The following is a 27,626-nucleotide window of genomic DNA, read 5'->3' on the forward strand; positions in this document are numbered from 1 at the left end:
TCAGTAGCCACCAACAACCACAGATATCACATGCAGCCTCTTGCTTTGCACTGCAAGAGGCTTTGCCATACCTCGCCTTAACTATATAAGTTGCCTGACAATGGAAAGCACAAGACACTGGAACGGTGCTGAACAGAGAATGCCCAAATTGTCTTTCCTATCTTCTGCCATTCAAGCCTCATTCTGCATTCCTGTTTTTGGCATAAGAGGGAAGCTCTTCTGCCATTTTAAACTCGAAAGAGCAGCTTAGCCACTCTGGCTATACGGCATGCATGGGCCACTGACTTGCTGCACAGTTGCAATGGATCTCTGGTTTACCAAACCTAGCTATAGTTATGCCACAACAAAACAACAACAAGACTCTACTTGTCTAAGACATTTAATCTGCCTGTCTCATCAGTAAGCTAAAAAATTTGGACAGCTGATTGAGTTGGTACACCGTGCACTGTGAAAACACCATGTGGCAATTTACTATTTGATTAGGTTATCACCGCGCTGGTATATGGCCAGCAAGAAGAGAGCTAGCCTCATTTCTTCTCAGTTCTAAGGAACAATTCTTGTCTATGACAACCTAAGAATTCAGTAAGAGCTCCACCCACAAGACTGCACCACACCTGCTCTCTGCATCCCTGTGCTCCGAAACACAAATCCTCAGAGATGTTGATATTCAAAAAAGCTTGCCTTCACCGTGATATCACGAAAGTAAGCTACTGTAATTGGCTGGAGCATCGGCACAAATCCTCTTTCAGCTGAATAGCAGGCTATTTTCCATTGCATTCGTAGATTGTCACCAACTATAGGTGTCTTTTAGATCACTGATGCATGACCTGGGCACTTAAAATGAAAGCAGAGAACATGTGTTTAAAGGAGGCAAAGAATAAAGCAGGAAACAAACAGCCCAACTGTCTCTGTTGCCTCTGCCACCCAAACTGTTCTCCAGTTAGTGCATGTTCAATAGCCATCTCGCCTGTCCTTTAAACTGATACACAGCCATGTAGCTCAGCTCGAATAATGAGGCCTTAAGAGGCGGTGTTATTTCAGAAGCTGCTATACAAATACATGGAACAGAGAAATCATTTCACTTGGCATCCACTGCACCAATTTTAATTATCTTTGTATAATTTAAAAAAAAGTTAGCCTACCAACTGTAGGAAAATTTTTCATTTAGGACATCAATTTTTTAGGAGTGTGCGAATGTTCGAAACTTTCAAATGACAAATCTAATAGTGTCCCATTTGATTTGGTCTTCGAATCGAATAGCCACTATTCTAAATGCAAATATTTTTCAAATACTTTTTGAATATATTAAAATATCCATTGCGCCCAAATAAACATAAAATTGCAGCACTGCCACACGTATAGTAGGTAGACAGTTTCGAAGGTTTTGGCACCAGTAACTCAATCACTGGGTTACTTGTGCCGCGACCTTCGAAACTCACCTACATTTACCAGTAAACTGGCATTTCAAACATTTGTTCACCCACGGCTTGAGTTCGCTGCTCCGGTCTGGTCTATGCACCAAAATTTTTTAACATGCGAGAATCAATCTAAAATAAAGCCACATGTTTAATTTCCCCAAATTATGACTACCATTCTAGCGTAACTCAAACAAAAACTTCATTTTTCACTTCAGCTGCTCTAACACTTTCACCCACTGCACTAACTGCTCCCTATGCCTAGAAACTTCATTGCACATGGCACGCAGGTTCCTCAATCATCTTAGCTTCATGTGCATCTACGGTAAAATTGAAGCATTCAAGTTGTCTGCGCTTCCATGTACTGTTCATCTCTGGAACGGCCTCCTCGATACATAGTCAAGGAAACTGACAGTGAAAAATTCTGGCACTCACTCAACTCACTTATCCCTTGTCAACCCATGCTATCATACTCACTGTTTGATTTTCTTTTATTTTTTTGCCTTGCACTGTGGTACATTTGTTTACTAACTTATTGAGTTGTCTTTATTCTTCTAATACACGGCTGCATGTCATTAATATGTTTGTGCGACACCTGGCTGGTGTTGTTTTTACAACTTTGATATTGTCGTGAGTTTGCCACTTGTTTGTGTGTACTTTGTTCTATGATCCCTTACTTAATTCCCCCTATAGGGGACTTGTAAGGTATTTTACAAATAAATAAATAAATAAAACATGAGAACTTACATAGTGTAGCAGGTTATGTCACTTAGGGGGCCATATTTTACTGGCTGCACAGCAATCGTTCACACTCTCTGAAGAACAGTGTGCATGAAAAGAAACTACTTCTTTGCTCCTAATTCTCCATTTATGCTTTTAATAAACAACACTTCATACCATACTATGTGAAACTTGCTAGCTTTAAGAATACTGACATGTGAACATTGTTTTATAATAATTGTGATAACACCTATTCATTATCTAAAAACTATTCGAAAAGTATTCAATACAGTTAAACCTCGTTATAACGAAGTATGTAAAATCGGCAATTTGCTTGGCTATATCAAAATTTCGTTGTATTGAAATTCAATCTTTTATGTAAATAAGTACAGCGGCCGATCGATTTGTCTTACATGGAAAGGGGCCACAGATGCTTAGTGGCTATGCTATTGGGCTGCTAACCATGAGGTCGTTAGATGGAATCCCGGCCACGGTGGCCGCATTTCGATGGGGGTGAAAGTCGAAAACACCCGTGTACTTAGATTTAGGCGCATGTTAAAGAACACCCGGTGGTGCAAATTTCTGGGGTGCCCCACTATATACGTGCCTCATAATCAGATCATGGTTTTGGCATGTAAAACCCATAATTCAATTAAAATTTAAAGGCCACAGAATTTTCCAAATTATCGAGCAATAGAAGGGAAATATGAATGAAAAAGCAATTCATTTTGACGAATTTGGGAATAGGCGACGAATGATACGGTTTCATGCCACGTCGACAATATCTTCACATTGACAGTACGAATTAAGCGAAGCCAGCCACACTTTCACGTGCCCTCCACGCCCACGGCTGATATCGTCACCTGCACTGGGATGACCCTATCATGGAAAGCGCCAGCAGCAGGGAACAAATGCTTTGTCTGTCTCTCACTCCAAGAGGTCACTGAAACTCGAGATTACGCAACCTCCAATACTAACAGCGCAGAAAGATAGCTTACACAATGCCACGCTCTCTCAGCACGCTCACTCTTTGCACACGCGGTAAATTACCTCTAAAGCAGCGTGCGCAGCTGCCTGTGTATGTGCTCAGCCGTGCTATAGCCATGCGCAACCACGGCCGAGACCTGCACCAGCTTACACGGTGGGAAGCCCCCCTCCACCCACCACCTCTCGTGCGCGCTTGATCACGTTACCACGAGCTCGCTCCCATCCCCCTCTTTCCCTTCGCTTGCGCAGTAAGGCAGCACTCGCGAAGCCACCATCTTTCTTCTTCACCCTCACACACTTTCACTTGCATCTAAAGCACAAAGTGCACAAGCACGATAGAATCTTATCACACTTGGACTTTATGCGGAACATGATGCAGCTCCACTTTGGCAGTGGCTCTTGTTGCACAGCATGCAATTTGAGAAGTGCGCTTACATGCAGCCGCTTGTAATTCAATCATTTGACCATCTGCATCCATGGAGGTTTTCATTTATTTTCTCCGCATTCCACTGTGGTGGAAGTTAAATTTTGTTATATTGAAATCGCATACAAATACATTTTGTTATATTTAGGTTCTAAATACAGTGTGTCCGTAAAGTCATGGTGCACTTTTGACCTGTCACAGGAAAGCAACGAAACAAGATAGAAATGTGAAATCTTAACCAATTAAAAGAAAAACTTTCCAATTTTCTATGGCATGTTGTGCAAGGGAATGCGCACATAGGTGATGACGGAGCACCACGAACTGTGCAGCAGCGGATCAGGCCACGCCTATGCCAGTCGAGATGTAGACGGTACAGAGGAAAGTTCAGTGTGTTCTGTGGCTTTATAAACTCAAATCCACGACCAAAGTGCAACATGAATATTGTCGAGTGTACAACAAATGGCCACCACATAGGAATAATATTAATTGATGGGATAAGCAGTTGAAGGACACCAGCAGTTTGTTGGACAAACCTTGTTCTGGTAGGCCATTGGTAAGTGACACGTCTGTAGAGGCTATAAGGGAGAGCTACACAAGGAGCCCTAAAAAATCTGTGTATGCGTGTTCTCGACAATTGCACCTAAGCAAGGCTATAGTTCATAATGTGTTAAAGAAATATCTACATTTTTGGGTTACAAATTGCAGCTGTTGCAAGCTATCAAACCGGCGGATAGACCCAAATGATTTGCGTTTGGTACAGATATGCTTCATGAGACCAACAATGATGAACAATTTCTGCAGAATATTGTGCTCAGTGATGAGGCAACATTCCATGTCTGTGGACATGTTCATCCCCATAATGTCCAAATATCAGCTGCTGAAAATCTTCATGCCTATGTTGAGTACGAACGTAACACCCCTAAGGTGACCGTGTGGTGTGGCCTGATGCATGATAAAGTGATAGGCCCATTTTTCTTTGTGAAGCAGACTGTGACATCAAACAACTACCTCGACTTGTTGGAATTGTATACAATGCCACAATTTCCAGAAGGTGTCATCTTTCAGCATGAAGGTGCTGCTCTACACTACGCCAGCATTTTTTACGAGTTTCTGGATAGAACATTCCCCTAGCAGTAGGCAGGCAGGGGTTCTGTCAAGCCATGGCCATCACAATCCCTGGATCTGACACCAGTAGACTTTTACTTGTGGGGTTATGTGAAGCAACATGTGTACAGTGAACATATCAAGGACATTAATCATTTAGAACAGAGAATCACAGATGTTATTCAGTCTGTCACACCAGACGTCCTTAACCGTGTGTGGGAAGAACTTGAATATCGTTTAGATGTGTGTAGGGCAACAAATGGAGGTCACATCGAACTGCACTGAACAGGTATGAAACTTGGAGAGTTTTCCTTTTTTTTGGTAAAGATTTCACATTTCTATATTGTTTTGTTGATTTCCTGTGGCTGGTCAAAAGTGCATCATGACCTTACGGACACACCGTACATGGTGTTCCATGGACAAGAGGTAACAAAAAGTTAAATACTTCGTTATATCGAGAATTTCATTATATTGAAGTTCGTTATACCGAGGCAACTGTATATGATCCACTTCTTGCATGATTCGATTCGATCTCAAAAATCACTATCCACACACCCCTACAATTTTTTTTTGACAAAATTGTTGAAAACAAGAAAATTTAAGAAAGCATGAAGAAAACTGAAGCATGAAGTTCACAACTTTGTAACTCAACAATGAAAAAACGATATATCAAAATTTTGTTAATTCCAACTATTGAAACATCTAAAGTGGACAAAATTGATATATTATACACTGTTCTGAAATATTCCATTAATTTGAGAGTAGGACTTTGTCAAAAGCTCTCATAAACATGTATTTACGAGAGCTTTGCCAAAGTCCTACTCACAAATTTGTGGTAGTACCATAACAATCTCACACAAGCTGTTAGCTCATATATCACAATTTTGTGCATTTCAGGTTCTCTAACATATTCAGTTCACAGAACTGCAATATCTGGTTTTGGTGCAGCTTTATGGAAATCAATATTCTGCTTGTTAGAATCAGTAGAATTCAGTTTTCTCAAATGCAACAAATTCCAGCAAAATTGTATTGTAATCTGTATATTGTATCTTACCAATTATGCACTGTATTTAAAGAATAATAAACTGAAACTGAAAATAATTTCAGTGGATGTCTAGTGACAGAATTTTGGCGTGTACCTGAACGGGGAGTCGGCCCCACAGTAAAGCTTAATTCCTCTTAATGAAAAAAAAACACAATCCAAGCACCACATAACGAGAGTGCTGGGTAACTAGTGTTAAGAAAACTCACCGGCTACAATTCGTAAATTGCAATATGTACCGTAAGGTAATTAATTCAAAATATAATTAGTGGATCTTTGGTTAATTAGTTGAGTATGTGTTCTGATTTCTCATGCAAGTAATGTCTGCCTCTCTGACTAATCCAGCTCAAGGACTAGGATTATGTTATCTGCAACAGGCTAATTTTAAAATTCCATAAAACTTAAAAATGATCACCCTTTATAACAGATGTCAGCCACTATTACAAAAGACATGGAAAAAGAAATGTAGAAATGCTGCTCTTGCATCTTGGAACTAAAGCAACAGCTAAACAGGTCCTGAGGGGATCATTATTAAACAGAGACAACCAAAGGTGCAATATTTCATGTTACCAGAATAAATAAGACATTTTTACCAGCTTTCATAAACCTGTATTCTCATTGACAAGAAAATAGTTTATCTGCATTAGCACAATATCTTTATTAACCGCGAAAGTGTTCTCTGCGAAACAGGGCTCGGAAGGTGGTTCCACTGGTGTAAAAACCATTAGCTGCAGGCAGGTGTTAGTTTGTTAAAATCATGAAAATGGTCTCAGACCTAATGAAAACGTCAATATCCCCAGAGTAGATTGGGTAAGTGTGATCAATGTTCAGATGTGTCAGACAAAGATGTCTTCAGAGAACAAAGGCACACATCAGCATGAAATCAAGTGGTGAGAAAAGCAACAAAGTGAAGAAAAGGAGGTTCACCTTTTTTCCTCCGTTGGTGGCAATGGTGTCAGTTGTGTGAGAGAGGGAGAGAAAGACAGAAGGAGAGAAAAAGCGGGCGGGGAATGAACAACGTCAACGGCAGGTGGATTCGCAGAGAGCCAACCCTTCTGCACCAATCGTGGAGCTTGAAAGATATCACATCTGTTAGTCTGAGCAGCAAAAGTGACACATCCATGCTCCCAACCCTTGGTGTAAGACAAACTCTTTAGGTGTTGACAGTGCGCCTTGCAGGGAGGGCTAATAATGTCCCCTGGTTCGAAGCAACACCATGAGATGACTGTCTGGTCATAGGTCTGTCATGTGAGAGGTGGCACTTCCTTGCTAAAGGAAATCTGCACTTTTGTATCGTTGTTTTCTAACAAATTGCACACAGCCATTCAGTAGAAACGTCAGCATGCATGTACACGATGCTCATGCGAACAGGAAAAGAAAGAACCACAATATGCTGCCTTCACTCTGTTGCTAAGTCGATTAAGTGGAGCATGACTATATTTTGCTTAGCTACTTTGTCATTTTACAGCCAAGCTGAATGCGTGTTACTCACATCTCATGTCTCTGGGAGATACACTCACAAAAAAAAAATGTGATATCAACGAGCTGCACCCCTTTTTTCCTTGGTGACACAGCAATAATTGGTCTGTTTAAGGGTAATGCAAAGGTGCATTATCTGGAAGCGCTCAAATCAGAATTTGTTGTGCTGTGTCCACACCTGAAGATGTATATCTTACACCATGTCCCGACCTCACCAACCCTATGCCATGCAGCCTAATATATGGGGCAAGTGGACACCTTGCTGAATGAACTCAAGAATGTGATCCCAGCTTTTTATTCAAATTATGCTGCGATACACAGTGTCACAGCACAGCTATGCTGCATATATGTGTATTCTTCTGACACCAGAGTATGACCTGAATAAAATTTCATTATTCTGCTTAAAGAATTGTAGACTACAAGACCAGGCATAGCGATTGCTACAGCAACAATGGGCAACAGCACGCGGTGGCTCCTGCTTGCTTCCATCATTAGTGAACAAACCATGACACAACAGTTACCCTAAGAGGCAGCACAGCCCCCTTTCACTTCTCATTTGCCACATTGCTGCCATGAGCTTTTTCTGTTTGGCCTTGAGTAAATGCACCAGTATTCATGTGCCATCATGCAGGACTGCCTTTTGGCTCACTTTTCTCACTGGATGACACAACCCGTAGTTTTGGCTGCACTTTGTGGGCTTGGTGTGGCAGGATGCAGAAACATGCCAGGCATACAGCACATGTCCTACTGGCTTATCCTAGGGCCCAACTAGTCATGTTCAAAACTTCGCTACACTTCTGGAAATAACATGTAAGTGATTACATTTATCGCAAGTTTTCAGCATCATAACTTAATTTAAGAATAAACATTTTTGCTTAGTTCTGGTCTCAGGCCTAGCTCTTATTTAGTGGGATTCCTACAAGTGCATTAAAGTTTTGAACATGATGTAATACCACCTACCCTTGTTCATAGTACTACTGTTGTGAATTGGTACTGATGCCATGAGAAAAGTTCTCAACAGACTTTGTGCCATTATAGAGGTTTTCATTTGTTGCAACACTTGTGTACAAGATACATGGCAAGTAAAGTGTGGCAAGATATTGCACAGATTTATCTGTAGTATCAGTCACTGGCCTGGTTTCAGTATAGTTCAGCAATATTGTATGGTTTCAGTGAACTTTCCAAATGCATGAATTTATCTACAAAAGCAGGTAAGTGAACTCTGTACTCCATACAAGACGTTGAACTATTTGTACTCTATATTGTATCAAGAGCAGGACTAGATAAGAACACAAAGAAATGACACACACAAACATGCACTCAGACCTTTAATAAATTACATTAATATGGCCATTGCCTAATCATAACGTGTTCACTGGCATATAACATCATGCCCAGTTTAGCTGGCAACTCGACACCTGTTGTGTAGTCTCCTTTTTATTGCATGGTAAGCTTGTTCCTCCAAGCACGATCGACTCATCAATAACAAGAACATCGGGATATGAGCAATACAGTGCAACTTTGAAGATTCAGACATCTAGGGACATTATAGTTGGCCATTTTTGGCAACAAGGTTGGTTAAGCTTGCAAACATGTGACAAATTCTTTCTTTTCTCCTTCAGTCAGCTGTTAGCTTTGGATGATTGGCTGCACATTTTGCAAAGTTAAAGCCACTTATTTATTTTCGATGGCTACTCAGTCAGTTTAACCAGGCAGTCAACCAATGTCCACTGTCTTTATTGGCTCTTGTTGTCTACTGGTAACTTCTGTTCTTTTCCCCAATTCTGCTGTATGCCATTCTGTACCTACCTAGCTATACGTCTGCGTTTTTAAACTGACACAGAAATAAAGGAGAGATTTTTGTGTTGGGCAGATTAGCGTCTACTTCACGGTTAGACTATAATGTTAACTGCCACTGCTTTTAATGTCTCTGTTGCAATATCTGCTAGAATATGCGCACTCATTTTCATGATGCTTTTAAGAATCTACAACTGCAAATACACATGCCAAAGCACACGCTCCCACTCCTGTGACGTTCATTTGAATAGTAGTAATTTATTGTATTTATTAGGGTAAGAAGAAAAATATAAAGGAAAGACCATAGGTGTCGTAACTGTGTCACTTTTTCAACTGATGACTAAACTGCCCCATAGTCAAGATACAGGGTAATGGAGCAGAGAAATGCGACAGGAAAGGTAAGCAAAAGTGGTTGTAAATGAAAGAAAATAGGAGGACATAAGTTTAAGGTATCCGTACAAGTGACTAAATTATATACGTGAAGAAAAAAGTGTGAAGAGATATGAAAACTTACTTTTTCAGTGAGACAGGGCTGCCTCCATGTGAGTGGCCTCCATTACGAGCATCTGCTACAGGGCATGTCACCATCATGTACGCTGCAGAAGAACAGGTGCAAATTCACCATCAGGAACTTGTTTGTGCACTACACAATAACCTTTGCATGCATACAGCCAATCAGATCGAAACTCCCTACTACTGACATCTGCAGTTAACATGTCCATCCCAACAATGTAATCCCAGAGGTATACAGGTAAAAAAATGCCAACCACAATCTACTTGCAACAACAAAATAAAATTTATAATACAGATATTTGCACGACTACATCATCTTGCAATGGCTAATGCACTTGAGTTATATGGCCTAAAATTATAATATTTCTCCTTTGTGTGAACAGTGGGGACAAGTCTAAACAAGAAAGATAAATTTGCTGACTTGAAATAACAGTGGCTGAACAAGAGGTATCTCTGGAGCCAAGGATTCCACAAGGGACTTGTCTTCATCACGGAAACAACTGCTTGCCTCAACAGTGTTTGTACAGCTCATACCTCCCTACTGGAGGCGGGGGGAAAAAGTGATCTAAGTAAACACTTGTTAGACTGTTGGCTCCATAGACATCTCTGGTTCAGGCACTGTTTATCACTGGGGGGAAGGTGACATGGAAGAACTGCAACAATGAGAAATGGTACGCACCCTTCTCGGCCTTCCGCCGCTTGCGCTTGTTGCAGATCTTGACAGCGCAGACCGAGAGGATGATGGCCACGATGAAGAAGAGCACGCCACCGACGACACCCGAGATGATGGCCTGGTCCCGCTTGTACTTGGGGCCCCGGTCTGAAACACAGCAGCCTGGTGGCGCCGCCAACAGAAACACAGCATTCTCCTCCTCCTTCCTTCACGCATTCCTTGTCCAAACAACGATGACGCCACGAGTAGGCCTTGCCAGCAGCAGCGGCGAGACCAACTTGGGACAACAACTCCCCCACTTGCACGTCGACCTCACATCAGTCCAAGCACAATGTCTCGTGGCTTACGAAAAAGTCGTCAACATTACAGCTTCACGCAGATACAGCAGACTCACAATAGTTTATGTGGACAACTAAATTGGCGCTCCTTCAAACAACTCTAAATTTCAGTAGGGTTTCTATGTTTTCTCTCCATTTTTAACCTACTTTAAGTGGCAGGATAGCTAGCCCGTGCTAGCTTGGGCCTACTACTCTGCCTTTCTGTTAATAAACACTCCCCCTGTTTTTTGAACATGTTTAACTGAAACAAGGGTTTCAATTTTTAATATAAATTTTGGGTCCCAGTGAAAACAAACTTGGCCCCAAATAGGGTTTATAAGATGACATTCCCAGTGCAGGAAGAGTCAAAATGCTCCCACATTCAACATTCAGACTGCGGTACATGTTGACGGAAGCTGTAACCGGATTGCTTCACCAGAGTGCTCACACATTCACAACTTTTGACATCGCAGACATGCACACAAGGTCGCTCCATTTCAACATCTCTCTGCCACAAAGCCTAGCAGTGGATATTCAATCACTCTTGTGCTTTGCATAAAATAGTTTTGTGCATGTATTATTCATAGGATAGCTTGAAATTCTGTTTTGGACCATATTTCATATAACGTCATATAATCTTATTGTTTATATAGTTTGAAGAAGTGTCTGTTGCCCCTAAGAGCTTGAATAAATGCAAGTCCACTGTAATGTTCTTCTTCTATGAATAATATAGCACCGATGCTCCATGCAGGCTGAAACAGGCTTCGTTAAGACAAGTCACTTGCTTGAGCAACTCAAGCAAATGCCATGCGCATTTTTTTTTTATTTTCATGAAGTGTCTCTGCTCATGTTTGCATCAATTATGCCAGCTGTACTTCTACAGCTACTTACTATAACTGATAAAAGTTGTCATAAGCTAAAACATAATGCTGACAAGACCAGAAAAAAATTTATCAAGGGAATCTACATCAATGCTGCAATACTCTTGTTCATGCTTTTATTTGATCATTCAAGGGACCCTGCCACACTTTTTGAGCAGGTTAATATTTTCACAGTTACGAGGCAATACCTTCGCAAACACCTGAGCCAAATATTATTCCTGTACATGCAGCGAGGACGCCACAATTTCGCTTGAAAAATTTCCTTTCCTTCAACTTATTAAAACTTCGCCACACCTTTCCTTCATACCAAGTAAAAGTAAAAAAAGTTACTACAAGGTGGATTTCCTTAAATGTCGTAACTAAGCAGTGCCTCTGGCAGAAACAAAAATGAAGAAAGGTCATCACTGATGGCATGGTGGCACCATCTATCTGGTGGCAGAGTGTTTATACATGGCCAGCTTGTTCAGGGTAACAATAGCATGTTCATACACAACCTCTAAAAACTGCGGTGGGATAGAATTGCAAAACATAATCTTGAGGCCACGTCAGCCCAAACGTTAGGTGTAATGAATGGCCACAGCATTGGAGACATCATTCAGCATGAGTACAGCACATAGCTTTGAGTGCAGAAGGAAAACAAAAAGTAGTGGAAGGCGATATAACATCATGGCAGCAACATCATTTGATTCCCGATTATTCTTACTGGGTACAATCAAAAACATTTTGTAGGAAAAGATTTAGTCAGGAAATGCCCTTTATAATCAGGCACATTCCGCACCTTCACAAATATTGCTGCAATATTGCTTCAACCTTGTTGTTCTAGGGGCTGAATAAGTTACTCCTCTGACTTATCGGCAGCATCTAGGGTAATTATTGCATCTGAAACAAGTGAATAAGTGAGGTACTGATCATTGTATTTTGGCTATCTTTGTACGCAGAGTGCCTTCTGTGTGGGAGTACTTGTGTAATTTTCTTTGTTGCCTGAAGAATTCGACCATAGCCGGCTTGTGCCATATGTGCATTCACGGTCGTAGGGTAGGGTCAGCAGTTTGCTCTGCCTCACAGACCGTTGAGGTAGAGTATATGCAATGGCATGACTACAAACTTTATATGCTCCAAGATCAAATGCAGACAACTACATCTTTCTTGCGGTGCTTGGCAATCATCATAATTAAATGAATGATTGCTAGAAATGATTGAGTGGCATAGAACAATTTCACAATGCGAGAAACTTACCTGCCAGGGTAAGTAGTATTTCGGGGCTTGATTCAAAGGCAGAGGTAATGGAAAAGGCTGAGACGCGGATGTAGAACTTGGTCCCCTCAGGCAGGTCAGTGACTGCATCAGGGGAACATTCATTTTACAAGTTGCACTCACTCCTGCATGGGCAGTGATAAAGGGGCCAGGGATTTACCACACACGAGTGATACATCAAGCAAATAATGCACCTTGATGCATTGACGATGATGCAGTGCTTCGTGGTGCAAGGGCTACCCATGATGCATTACGCATCTCTTCAGCATCTGTGTCAAGGATGATAAACTCTGTATAGCCTTTGTATCACAGAACAGGACCTTTAAATCGCAATGACTTCAAATATCCCAGAAACTTTTATATTAAGTATCCTCAGCAAAAGAGGCTTAAGAATCACGCATTGTCCCAAATTGGGAATGGCAGTGATGCCTTGCCTTTAGGATGGCTTAAAAAACGAACACGTTGTTAACAATAACATCAACAAAAAAGAAAAGAACGAAGGACTAATTAAAAAGAAATTGCAACCCATCTTCACTCCGACAGCAGGAGTATATGCAATACACGAAGGGAGTTCACAAAACTACGGTATGCAATGACGTTAAGTACCAGTGAAAGTAATATATGAGCCTAGAGCAGCTTGGTGGTGTTAAGTGCAGCCCACAATCAACAAAACATTATCAACATTTTTAAATTACTTGACAAAAAAATTAGACATAACACCGTTATACCATGCCATCTTAGCACAGTATATTTCCTTTTCTTTCTCTATATGGGTCATCTATTGTCTTCCTGTCTAATGAATAAAAAGATATATCTAGCTAATCATAAACACATATATTAAGAAGTAGAAAAATCAATTGCCTCCATGCGTCTATCCGGTTGTAATTGTGTATCTACCACTCTATTTTACCAAGTGACAAAAGCAACACAGGTGACAATGCCGTGAACCAAAATGAGGCTAGCAAATTTGTATATCTGAATGTGGAAGGACCTGACACTCCTCAAGGCACTCATGTTCTCTAATAAAAATCCACTACAGTAGCAGACTGATTTTTCAGATTTTAACCTTTCTCAATAGTTCAATTATTTGGACTCTTTTGCTGCGACACAATCACAGGACCAATGTACTATAATGATGACCAAAAACGTGGATGCTGCACAATGGCACCTCTTCCTTTTCTTTAATTAAATATGTGCATACTGCATTGCTGATATCATTCTTGCAAAACAAAAGAACTACCTGTGCTTCTTGTGGTAGAGAACTTTTTCAGCCTTCCAAATGCTATTAGACAGCAAGGCCTAAAAATAATTTTGACTAACTCAACACTAGACCACCGTGGTAGGTTTCATTCAATAATATGCCTTTCAAAGCAGCAAGAACTCGAAAAAATTTGAGGCATTGAGTTTGAGCAATGCAGGTCAGGAGTTTTACAGTAGCCAACACTACAGTCATTATCATACTGCACTGTCTATCTTATCAGCCAGCACTCAGATGAAATACGGCAAGGAATTACACACGTGCACTTGGCTTGTAGCAATGGCAGCAGCTTACAAGCAGACTGCCAGGCTGCAGTCAACAACTGCAGCTATTTAGTTTGCACACTTAGAAGATACAGTGGAAAACCTGGCATATTTTTACAACATCTTCGCTAAATGTGTGGACTGTCTGCAATGCATAGCTGGGCCATTTGCTATGCATTGCTGCAACAGTTGGGTGACCTAAATCTAATATTTTCCACTGCCAAAGCTTCTTCTGCAATTATTTACAAGTATTGGATAAGTTGGGCAATGTGGTAGGTCTAATGTTGGTAACCAACCATATGTCTACCAAAGTTGGACCAGTGTTGATTCCCAGACTTGTACCTCTTATGGCAGCTGAGGTCGAGCTGACCACCCCCAGGCAGGCCAGAATGTAGGGCCAATGTTTAATTCTTGCCCCTGCCCTTTTTTCTTAGTTTTCTGGCACACCACCTGAGACCATAGGAGTAGTGGAGGGTTGCATACCACACATCCAGATGCCAGCTGCACTCACTAAGATGTGTTGACATTGGCTTAGTACCCTATCTTGTTCCTATCTTTTTGCATGCAACATTGTATGGTCCAATAAGTTATTCACATCAGTGCTAATGGCATCCTTTCCTGTGTGCCCTTTGATCCAAGGGTTCAGCTAAGCAAAGTTGTAATTCCTTATTAACATTATTTTTTTTCTTCTTTCTTTCTTGTTTTGTGAAGGCAACCAATAATGTTGCTTTTCACTTACATTCCTGTCTGTTTGTGAAACGTTAAAGGGACTGTGAACCTCGTCAAGTCATTTTGCGGCTTTTAGACCACAGCCTTCAATGTCCATATGCTCTTTGGATTGTGACACTGAAATAAGGTAATTTGATTTGATTTGAAGTTGCACTACTGGGCCACAATGACAGACGTGGGGGAAAAGAGAGGAGTGGGCAAGGCCCTGACTAACTGGTGTACTCGCTGCCAGTCATGATGTTGGTGCTGCGTGCCCATGGCTTGTCTGGCGACCGGTACTCCACACAGTAGAAGGCGATAGGCACCGATGAGTTGACTGGCGGCAACCATGTGACCAGTACCCCAGCAGAAGTCTCGCGTACCGTTACATTGCGAGGCGCAGACGGCTTGGGACCTGGTGACGGAGATGGTGAAGGAGGGGAGGACGAGGTAGAAGGAGGGAGCCGGGGGGCTGCGTGTCAGGCCGTGGGGCTCTGCCCCTGGACCCACTGGTCGGAGACAGTGCACATCATATGAAGCAGTGCACTCTGAAGAAAAACACTGATACTGCTAAGAGGTGATGAGCGATGAAGAAACTATGGACTCTTTGCAGAACAACCAAAACAGCCTCCCTTTCCATAGTGAAAACTCCCGAGGCAGTGACGCACATGCCTGTTTCCTGCCCTAAATATGACTGTGAACTGCTGGCAATGACCTCTTCGTTAGCACCAATTAACAATAGTAGGCCGTTGAGTGAGAAAGTGTCACTGGGCTCTTGGCCAGACAGAGTACAATGAAGCGAGCTACCTAGGCTCTCTTATAATTTTTAATCAACATAGGCTTAGACTCAAGGCTGTAAAGGGCCCTTTGGACACGAACGTGTACATATTTGCGTCCTACTATACCTACTCTCATGATCAGTTCTCGTACCCCTCTCTTCTCCCCCTTTCCTCTGAGCAGAGTAGCAGGCTAGAAGAATACTACTTCAGGACGACGTCTCTGCATTTTCTCTAATTCTCCTCTCCTCATTTATTGTGGAAGTGGAATGAGTGAAACAATGGTGTCAAGGGAAGGGAAAGTCAAGAATGGCAAAGCATTAGGTGGTGTCAAAAGATAGGGCCAGCAGTAGACGATGGTAGTTGCGATAGCACTGGGAGAGGCACTTCTTCTGCAGCAAATATAGAACTAGCTGCAGGTGACAAATATGGTGGTGACTGTGGCAACATGCTTTGGGTCCCAAGCAAAAGTTTGGTGTGACAAAATGTCTTTTTACTATACAAGCACACCTTTGAGGGCAAAATTACACAGTAGACCCCCTTGTTGCAAATTTGTATGGTAAACCTGGTCATTGAAGCAATAATTTCATACCCATATTACATTTGATACCATGGAGGCCACTGTAGTAGTAGACAGCCATTTTTTTATGTTGCACTGGAGGTTTACTAAATTTTTTGTGCCAATAAGCTTGCTTTGAGTGGAACCACCTTTCCTCTTCTATCACCACCTTAGCCGATGAATCATGATCTGGTACTTCTAAATAGATTATCATTTGATATAGTCTTTTTTTCATAGCCATGTTTCTTATCTGGTTTTGTCTAATTTTCATACAATGACGTTCTTATTCTTTTTTAACTCCCTTTTGTTTTTCATTTTCCCTTTATCTGTTTATAACTGACTGCAGCTAAAACGCACCCACTTCCTCAATAATGCTCGTCACCCTCTAAGCATAAGCTTATAAAAATTAATTATTCATATCTTAAGCAGATGCTTCAGCTTTGGGGAAATTCTAATGCCACTTATTCAAATACACAAAAACGCCTTTATGAAAGAACCCCTGGACCAATCTGAATGAAATTTGTTGCATTTGACAGAGAAAGTTAAATTCTAGTGACTGTATGAGGCGGGTTTTACTTAGAGGTCTGGAATTGTCAGGAAAAATTGCCAAAAATTGATGTTAAACAACATAGCAGTACAAAGTTTACAAATGCATAATGCTGCTTCAAAAAGAGATACTGCTGTTCTGTAAACTGCATCTGTTAGAACATCTAAAGTGGACACATTTGATATGTGGATTTACAGTGTTCATGGATTTTTACAATGTTTTGGAGCGTCTTGCAAAGGTCCTACTCATATAGTAATGGTATATTATACAGAGGTTTACATTACATCAACAATTTTGTTCGCTTTAGGTGTATTGCTAGCTGCAGTTTTCAGAATTGTGATATCACTTCCAATTGCTGAGTTAGAGTTGTAAATGTGACTGTTTGATTTTCTGAAATATTGCGATTTTCAAAAGCACTTATTAAAGAATTCATGGCCTAAAGCAAAATTCCACTTCACTAGATTCTAACCTTTCTTTTTAAATGCAATGAACCTCATCAAATTCGGTGTAGTGGTTGATGAGAAAAGCAATTTCGTCCTTACAATGTATTTAGATAGGAGCCCCCAAGCTCTTGAGTCTCCCTCTGCTATGGTGTGATGCCTCAACTTCTTACAGTTGAGGGCAGTGTCACTGCCCAAAGGAGGCCGAGTAACACTCCTAGACAATGGCTGTGACAAGAATTCGCTCTAAGGAATGCTCCTCCGCCCCAGTGCCTTTGAGTAGATGCTGAAAGTTTGCGGTAGCAAAGCTGCACTGCTTTACTCACCAATGACTGTGGACCAAGTGAAGTGATTTCTAAGGTCAAGGGGAAAGGCTGCCTTCTGGTCCCACAAGTCTGCTAATGAGCACATTAAGGGGTGAAACACATATAAATAGGAGGGTGAATGCAGAAGAGACATCCACCATGGTATTGCACATTCAGACCACACCGGCATTGAATGAGAAGCAGCTAATGTTGTACAAAATTTTTTCACAATGCCTTCACCATGGGTAGGATAAAAAAAAATATACATTTTTACTATGCAGGAGGCTGAATTGGAAGTTTTCGCAAAGGGTCTATGTTGCTGGTGGTTCTAAAATTACAGTACACAAAGACATTCTTAGGATGTGCAATGCCATTATGCTTCATTGAATCTATATTTTATAGCTGTATGAAAAGGAGAAATGGCGTACAACTGTACATGTTCACTAAATGTACTGAAAATGATGCACAGGTTCACAGGTACACTCCAAAGCATGGATCAACATGAAATGTACTGGCTGTAGTAATCTTATTTTGTTTTTTAGTCTTCTTTTTGCTTACCTATTACTCAATGTGGCTTTTCGTATTTTTACTTTTTACACAGTATAGTGCAATAAGTGAGGCATTATTGACAGGACTACAGTGCTTTATTATTATTATTGTTGTTGTTGTTGTTTAATGGACTCCAGACAGTGAGTTAGGATGTGTTGTCAATACTTTTGCGTTTTCTTGGCAACACAACTTTGGCAACTTATATACAGATGTGGTGTGCATTCTCCATTTCTTAGACAGACCAGTTCAAGATATTGGCAGCAATACTAGGCTAGATCACATTGCATAAGTGCAGCACTCATGGTCATGAAAAGACAGTCCACTTGAAATCATGTGACCAGTTTAATTGATTCAGTTCCTAAGTTGGTTTCTTTGCTCTGTTTTGATAGCTTTAACTCATTACAAATGAGAAGGGAACAGTAAGCCAGATCAACCATTTTCACCTGTGAGTGGCTTTCCCTCATCTCTCATACCAGTATCACAGGTAATCTTCAGAAATGTGCTTCATAAAACCATAATTTGAAATGTACAACAACGGAGTAAAAAAGTGGACGATGGCAGGGCTGAAGACGTAAAGAACAAGCTGAGTGCAGTACAAAGTCAAGGACAGCAAAGATATAAACGTGAGCACATTCTGTCAGGAAGTAATTGCCTAGTTCCTGTCTCCACAGTCCAGTTGCCCTTGAGTTTAACCTATCTAAACCAATTGCTCGAACTACAGAAGTCCTGCACCAGCTTTGCTGTGGTCTCTTAGCTAGTGCCAAGAGAAGTTTTGAAGCACTCTACTGAAAACGTTGGATTGTTTCTCAGCAGTTGGAGGAACGTGCCCAGGAAAAAACAGCACTGATGGAAAGCAAACAGAGGATGTGCAGAATAGCGCAACTCTTGAATGTTGTTATGACAGTGCAATAAATAGTAGACAGGTCAGCAGAGGGATAGTCTCTACAGATATAAAGCTCTCTTTAACAAAAGCCAATTACAAACTTAGTGACGTAGTTGATTTGGCTAGTTGGTGTTGAAACATGTTGCGTGAAAGTGCAAACATTTAGCACGGAGACAGGAACAAAAAATACATGAGGGCGAGCACTATACACTCACTGCTAAATGTCGCATTTTAACACAAGATGTTCCAATTACAAACGTTGATTGTATAGCCATTAATGCTCATTAAAAAAGTTGATAAAATAAAATTAAAGGAAATTCACTGCATAGATGTACTCTCGAGCATTAGTTTGAGCCCTGTTCAAACTTCACTGCTCAAGAGCTTTGGAGTGAGAGTTTAACTTTTATCTTCAGCCTTCAAAATTTTCTAGTACCAGGAGTCCCACTTGAAAACATGATGCAGCCAGGGCTCGGCAATACTCCTGTTCCTAGTGGCTTTGTTTCTTTTGACAAGCTGTCACTGCACAATGTCTTATAATAAGGCTCTGTAATCAGTTTCTTGACAGAGATTGTAGTATGTTACCTGCCATCCTGGTCACTATTGTTTCACTGCTGTAATATAGATCACTATTCCCTTATCAGTGCCGTTGTCTGCTAGAGCTCTTCAATCATACCAGTTGCTAAGCTGTTCATATACAGGCCCCATGTTCCAGAAGGCAGACACTGTGATTGGTGAAAAATGTGCATGTGGGGGGAGATGGGAGGTCTGCTGATTGTCACGCCGCATATGGACAACAGAACTAAATATAGGAGTGTTACTTTCTTCAGTATCATAATAAGGGAAAAGAAATATCTACGAATATATTGTAGCCAAAGTAATTCAAAACATTGTCAAACAGCATCTTTCTTTTAGATGGATGAGTGCCTTTTAGCAGGCATGACAACGTGCTGAAGTGAAGTTTTGTTTTGATGCTCAGTGATGGACTTGTCAGTCAATTGACCCTGCAGATTATTACCTACAGTTCAACACCTACACACCTGCTGTACAATGTAAACTTTCAGGACAAGTGCAAAATCTGGCTGTCTGCACCACTTTGCTATCCTTTCTGCAATTCCAAGTTCTCACTCCTGCTGCGCTACAAGGAGTCAACTAGTGAATGTTGCACACTGATGAGTAGCATGTCCAGTAACCCTGGTAAGTGGCCATGGATACCTCATTGTGTGAGGCAGCACACTTAAGTTGCAGTGGTGGTGAATCAGCACTGACTTCTCACGCACCTTGCAGCAGACACATTGAGCAGCATGGACAAGGGGGAATGGGTCAAAGGGAGCAAGAAAGAGCAGACAAAGGCACACGCACACACAGAGATCCACAAACAAGCTAGCCCAGCACCACCCAAACAATGGGTACAAGAATGGAGGATGGGCAGTCTGCAACACGAGAAACCAAAAGAGGACACAGAAGCAAGAGAGAGAAGTACAAGCTTTAATGATATGCTGGAGAAGCAAGCGTTGTAAAGAACTCAACAGAGAGACCACCACATGCATGAAATAAGAAGAACAAAAAACAATGCACAAAAGTAGGAAGGAATAACAGTAACTGGGAACAAGAAAGGTCAAAATGTTGAATTCAGCAGCAGACTCAAATACCAAGTCCAAAAGCCCATGCTAAAAGAAAAAAAGAAATTTACAACAGTGACTGACACCAAGATAATGAACATACATCCCAACGTTTATTGGTGAAGCAAGAGGAACACGAAAAGCATTTGCACAGTACAAGCAAGTCACTGGACAGCAAAGAGAGAATGGAGTGCAATTTGTTTTCAAGAAAGACAAGCTACAATAAAATAACATTCCTTTTTAATGCAGTACTGCTGAGAGGAAAAAGCAAAGTGGTACAACCTGTACACTGAAACACACACTTTCCCTGACCAGGATTACCCAGGCATGAGCTAAGCAATCTCAGTGACTGCATGTAAGGGATCACAAAAGATTGAGACTAATTAATCAACATCGAAGGGGGGGGGGGGGGAGGGCAAATAAAAGCATGAGCCCTTTATTAAAATGCTGGCTGCAAGGTGAGGCTTCCCTTGTTCATCTAATGTCAGTCAATTGTGACAAAAAGTTTATAATGCTAACCCAGACAGTGCTTAAGCTCCAAATGCCTGATCCTATCCACAGTGAATGCATTATCATCATCATTGCCCTGTCCACTGCACAACAAATGTCTTTCCAGCGATCTCCAGTGACATCTGTCCTGGATCAGCTGACTGCATCTTGTGCCTGCACGCATCCTATTTCCACCACTGCACCAAATCCTCTGCCATTACCGAGTATGCTTCCCTTCCATTGGCAACAGATCACCAGCTGTTCACTCTATACATCACATGACCTGTCCAACTCAATCTCTTCTGCATAATCTCAATAGAAATATATCAGCTCCCTGCAACTGCTCTCTAATCCATAGTGCTGCTCTTTTTTTGTCCCTGAATGTTACAATTTATGCTGTTCCATTGCTCATTGTGAAGGCCTAGCTTCCTCTCATTTCTTTGTTATCCTCCAAGTATGTTTTCTTTTTTTTCTCAAGTTATCTTTATTTAGATAGACGGATTCGAGAAGGTGGGGTTATTATACAATCACTGAGTGCACACAAAACAACATGGAACCAAATAAACAAAAGGAAAAAAGGAACACTGATATCTGAATAGCATAAAAAGTAAATACAGTATCATAATAAAGGAAAGCCACACCTCGTGTTGCCAATGCGAGGCAACATATGCCAATACCACCTAGTGTGCGCTCATGTGTTCCCCTGCCCATATGCGGAGGAATGAAATCTGTGAAACACTGGTAAAGCACTGCGAAGTGAAAGAAGCCTTCACTCAGTTCTTTCAAGGTGAGGTGGCTCGTTGCAACTAGTTCCATTACCTTTGAATATCAGTCTCTTTTGGTGCAAGTACAGGTACAATTAATTACTGGAATAATGACTGCTTTTTGCAGAATTACTGCATTTGTCATAGATGTGTTTGACTGTACATCTGCTCCCCTGGATGGATTGCGCTTTACAGCCTTCCTAAGCAACATATCTGGTAGTCTGCCAGATGTTTAGTACAGCCTCCAGCAATTTCTTACCTGTCGGGGTCCTGTTCACAGTGGGGATGTAGGTGGAACCATACGCATCTGTTGGGTAGGCACCTTCAATGTAGTTCCACTCTGCACATTCATAAACCACCAACACAAATTCAATAGAGGCTAGAGTGCCACCGTATTCTGAAGTCTGCCACTGTTGCCTGAAGTCTCTGAGAATCCCCACAAGTGCCACCAAATTCTAGAATGCAATAATGTCCCCTTTCTTTTCTTGAGACTTAAGCATGCAAAGCAAGCAATTTAGACTATGACTTCATCTAGGTTTTTCAAGCTGAGACAGTTTATTTTGATAAACCACCATTTTCAAAGAATAGACTCACGTAACGAAAGCACTAAATTGGACCTTCAGTAAGATTTTGCAGTTGCACTTCTAATACTTTACCATACAAACAACTGTGATATGTATCTTGGTGACTAAGCAAGGTAGGCCATCAGGAATAAGCACATGAGTTAAGCTACCTAGTTACTTTTATCTAGTGGTTGGGAAGCAGGCCTGTAACTGCAATTGTGTAAACATAATCCTATTTGTGGAAGAAGTGGGGATGAAAAGGCTTCTGCACTCAATCTATGTTCAATACTAAGTACGCATGATGGTTAAGAATTTAGAGATCAAGAAGTTCACATTCACACTCCCTAATCCCGCCTCTTCTTATGCCACTGCTGCCTGTAGAATTTTGCATGAGGTCTACTCTTCTCCAAATTAATTTGAGTTTCAATTCACACACCCATAAAAAGCTAAATATTGTAAAAAAAATTCACTGCAATTACTGCCACTACTTCTCGCAAAATCTTGCCAAAATGCAAGGTTTTGCAAACTATGGAAGGATTCATAGTTGCCACAAGGCTGACTTCCAACCATGGGAGAATATTGTCACATTGTGATGGTGAGGAATCAAACACTTCCATAACAGTGAGTTTGAAATGGTAACGTCTTATTGGGTGATCTTGTACACAGAAAACCAAGCAATCATCAACCACAACAATAGGGGTAAGAAGATTTGCCAATTGTTGAATCTGAACAGACAGGATGAGTCTGTCTGCTATTTATACACGATTCATCGTACATTTTAGCATAATCACTGGCGCTCATGTACATTCGAGAATACAAAGCAGTATTTGTGTAATGCACGTAATCTGATTAGACAACAGTCTTTTGCTATAGAATCAGTGAATCAAATGAACGACTTAAGGAACTCGGGATACAATAGGCACGCATTGCGCCAAGCAATAAATTGATAATAGTTATAAAGCAGTGAGAAATATCACCACCAGAAAGCAAAACAATGTATGCATCATAATATGACCAAGTGAACACTCACTGGTAGTGTTTGCGCGCACAATGTCACTGTAAAGTCCATCTCCAAAGGCATTGCGCGAAAGCACCTGGAACTCGTACTGAGACTCAGGTTGTAGATTATGGATGGTCAGTGTGATGGCGTTGTCCGGATACACTCGGATGGTGCGCCACTCAGCATCACCTTGCCCCACGAGCCGGTACCTGTGCAAGAGTTCATAGCCACATCACTTCAATTAGCAAAGCTAATGAAAGGGAAAATTGTCATCCAGCCATACATAGCATGAAGCTACAAAGGAGACCCATGCAGGCATCTCGGAAAGAAAGCCTCACAGTTGAAAAAAAATTTGTCCTGGTACGGGGATCAAACCTGGGGCCAACGCCTTTGCATGCAAAGACACGATGGAGAAATGCCTTGTACTGTATACTTCGACTTGCCAAAAGCATTTGGTGCTGCTTCTCATGATCTTATCCATAAACCCTTTGAGTTGCAGCGTTAGTACCAGCCTATGCATGCTGATTAAAGACTACCTGTCAACTAGGTTAAATTATGTTCACGTTGGTGCAAAGTACTCTTTGCCTTAATTATGAATCAACTTCCAGTGTTCTGCAAGAGTTGATCTTAGGCCCATTGTTTTTCAATATCTTTGTTGATAATCTTGAAGAGTGTTTGTGTTATTCGCGTCTCCTTTTATACGCTGATGATATTAAGCTTTACCGTGAAATAGAATCAGAGCACGACTGTGAATTATTACAGGAAGACGTGAATTCTCTTGTGGAGTGGTGTGCTTCCAACTTCTTGCACCTTAATCCAAATAAGACACTTTTTGTTTCCTTTAATCGCAAAATGTACCCTTTACTATAAGAATACTCACTTGGTAACATTGTTTTGAAAAGAGCGAGTTATAGGCGTGACTTAGGAATATTGGCTGACTTCCGGCTAACTTTCGAAGAATATGTTTCAAGCATCGTTAATGCATCCTACAGGAAGTTAGGCCTCATTTCAAGGATGATTAAGAAGTTTACGAATGTCAACTGCTTTACCTTTTTGTCCACTCAAATATAGAGTTTAGTCCTGTTGTACGAAACTGTATTCATTTGACCAATGTTGCAAAAATTTAATGTGTTCAGCATTGTTTCATTCTTATCCTGTATGATCTATTTCTTGGTCGCCATGTATTTTACGCCTATGAGCGTGTACTGCACATGTTTAATATTAGACCCCTAGAAATAAGGCAGAAATACCATGACTACTTATTCTTGTATAAACGAATTCACAACTACTTCTCCTGTCCGCAGTTACTGTCAGCTGTAACATTCTGCAAGCCCTGCCCTAACATGCGCAATCCTAGCATTTTCCGCGTGAATTCCTCTTACACTTCTAACGCTATAACACGTCTTGTAACACAACAAAATACCTTGCGTCATGATCTTGATATATTCTACTCTACTATTTGCTCATTATCTGACTTTTGTCTTTGATTTATTCAATTTTTTGTCGCACTTTGTACCACTGTTGTTTGACATATTCTGTTTTGCTTTTTGGTTTTATGTTCTTTGTGTAACACAAGTGTACCAATATTAAGGCGCAAAGCTGTTCTTGGGCACTTTCAGAAAATAAATAAATGAAAATGAAATGAAACAGGTGCCATTGAGTTTATCCCAACACTGTGAGGCAAGCACAATGACTGAGTGAATTTCCTTGCAAGAGAAGCCAGTTTAATATTCTCACAACCACCCTCGCAGTCGTCCCACAACTGCCCTCCACCTCCACCACTACACCGATGCATGTGCATTCTGCTGTGATTTAGTTCAGTTTTGGTTTCACTTTAGTTTCTTCCCCTGAGAGGAGGCATTGTACAAATGTTTTAGTTGTGTATATGTTTCTGCGTGCTTCTGAATAAAGGGAGGATTCCAGACCAAGTCGCAGACTGTTCGCAGACACTCTTCAATTTAAACACTCCACAATGAAAGTGTTTCTGCTGCTCAGGTGAGTCATCTGCGCCACTGAAGTCCCTTATCAAGTGGCTGCTTAACTGAAGTGTCCCCATGTGGTGCCTCCTGCAAGCTTATGCTGCCACTGTTGCCTGAAGTCTCTGAGAATCCCCACAAGGAGCTCGTGCAACAGGTTTTCATCAAAAGTATTCGATAACATGAGCTCCTGTTTCTGTATCAACGACTTCAGCCATGCACAGCCATGCAACCAGCAGTTTTATTCATCATGCAAGCTTTAAATAAGGCCCCATTGCACAATCCACTTCTACTGTTCAACCAATGACCACCATTTGTGACCATGCAGGCCAAGATGATGAAAGGAGCACCAACCAGAGGACATAGGTCTGTGGGTGGCCCCCATCGTAACCCGGCAGCCAAGAGACAGTGGCCGCAAAGGCGCTAGTGTTCACCGACACGTTGGTTGGTGCATGTGGTGTTGTGCCTGCAAGGCAGTCGCCGCAAACACATTCTTTCAATGTTAAAGCATAAACACTGAACACAATATCCATCTGGAGCCATACACTGCAACAAGCTTTGAAGGTGAAGCACTGCAATTTTCAGAGTAAAACTTCACAAACGCACAGTGGAAGGTTCTGCTAAGACAGCAAGCTCAAGCCTGCAAGGCCCTCAGAGAACATGCTTAAAAAAAAAAGAACATAATTTAGTGCATAATCTATTACACACTTCTGTCTCACAATTTCTACACAACAAAGATTTTACAGAGTGCTCCACAGTGGTGTTGAGGCTCCTACTAAATCTAGCTCAGACAATACTTACGGCAAGCAAGTCGCATTTTATGATAATGCTACTAGTACTTGTTTGTTACTCCTGTAGTGTTAGGAGGGGTACTCAGAATGCGTGCTCTATGTATTTGAAAATATGGGCATGTGTATTTACATGGTATGAACACGGGAATATAACGCTATAAGCTGCAACTTTAGCAGTCTTGCACTCCTTTGCTCTTAAATATCTGGCGCTGATAACAACGTAACATTAGCAAGACACATCAGCATTTTTTGTTTTTTTCTGGAGTATATGTAAACAAATATTTTTCTTAATCTGCAGAAAGAAGCTTAAAACACACAAAACACAAAAGATGTGACAGTTTGAGTGCCTTTAAGACCGATTTAATGATAAAGACAAGTTATGCTAACTGCCTGCCAAAGCTGACTAGAGAACAATACAAAGAAGTTGAGCTCATGGTTATAGGAGAAGGGGTGACGCACTCTCGACCAGCAAAAGGGTGCTGGTGACCAAGGTGGCGACGTCGTTTTGCAGTACACACTCATATCGTCCGTGGTCCTCCTTCTGCAGGCTCCTAATGGTCAGCTTTCCTTTACTCACACTGTGACGATTTTTGGGTAGCTTCTTGCCATCCGCCTGCACAATGCACCAACAACATTGTGAATGCCCTGCTCTCTTACCTGCCTCCATTTGGTGTGTTCTTGTGTAGAGTGCACATAATGGTATTGTTTTCTTTCAAACCTTAGGTAAGTGCTTGTTTTATTTCAAAGTAATGTTCACATGCAAGTGTTCCCTACAAATTAAGTTACTGCAGATCCTCCTCCTCCTTCTCATCATAATCAGCAGCAGCATAATCATCATCATCACCACTACTGTTGCTGTTGGATATATATATATATATATATATATATATATATATATATGTATACTTAAGAAAACAGAAAGGTAATATGAAAACTGAGAAAGTAGGCTGGAAATATCAAACGAAAGGGGCATAAAGTCAAGCTGTAATGACAAATTAGTGCTCTATGGTGTCAAATACCACACCCTCACAAAGAGCAGAGTCTTGGTAAGTGAGAGAATGACATAAATGTACAATAGGATTTCTGTCACCGCTGTGAGATAATGGTAGCAGCTTCCATGACACGCTCGTCCTGTCTGTCCCATGACATGCTCGTCTGTAATGCTCGTCCTGTATGCTTCTAGTCTGTCAGTATCACTTCGCGCTACAATGCAAGATCATGTCACTGAATCAACTCACCTGACTTTCTATTCTTTTGCAATAGCTTTCAATTGAGCATGTGAGCTTAAAACACCTATGTATGCAGCTTCATTTGTCATGGGCATTTTGAACAGCAGAAGTACGGTGCTGCCCTCTTCAGCTGTAGCTTCCTATGCAACTAAGTCCTATCTTGGCATAAAACAAATGTGCCTTTTTACCTAGTGTATTTTCCTCAAGAACAACTTAGTGATGTAAATTATAGCTAGGTGGCCTGCTTGAAGTATTAGCTGCAAGCATAATAAATGTTCTTTCTACACGTGCGCATAATTGT

At 41.2% G+C, this 27,626-nt stretch overlaps 1 protein-coding gene across 4 annotated transcripts in view; it reads right to left on the reverse strand.

Moving 5' to 3' along the window:
• The window catches only part of LOC142582252 (protein turtle-like), an 89,949-nt gene that overhangs the window by 13,370 nt on the left and 48,953 nt on the right, over positions 1–27,626 (reverse strand). The window contains exons 9-16 of one of the 4 annotated variants that reach the window (XM_075691726.1): positions 26,556–26,709; positions 25,660–25,771; positions 23,360–23,538; positions 22,026–22,106; positions 15,071–15,307; positions 12,589–12,690; positions 10,161–10,301; positions 9,483–9,564 (exon numbers count right to left, since the gene is read on the reverse strand). In XM_075691726.1, coding sequence (XP_075547841.1) covers positions 9,483–9,564; positions 10,161–10,301; positions 12,589–12,690; positions 15,071–15,307; positions 22,026–22,106; positions 23,360–23,538; positions 25,660–25,771; positions 26,556–26,709 — 1,088 coding nt within the window. Of the gene's footprint in view, positions 1–9,482; positions 9,565–10,160; positions 10,317–12,588; positions 12,691–15,070; positions 15,308–22,025; positions 22,107–23,359; positions 23,539–25,659; positions 25,772–26,555; positions 26,710–27,626 lie in introns of all 4 variants that reach the window. The other 3 variants (XM_075691728.1, XM_075691725.1, XM_075691727.1) reach the window with 3 other exon arrangements.

The sequence above is a fragment of the Dermacentor variabilis genome, chromosome 5, assembly GCF_050947875.1.
Source record: "Dermacentor variabilis isolate Ectoservices chromosome 5, ASM5094787v1, whole genome shotgun sequence".
In the NCBI taxonomy this organism is placed as follows: Eukaryota; Metazoa; Arthropoda; class Arachnida; order Ixodida; family Ixodidae; genus Dermacentor; species Dermacentor variabilis.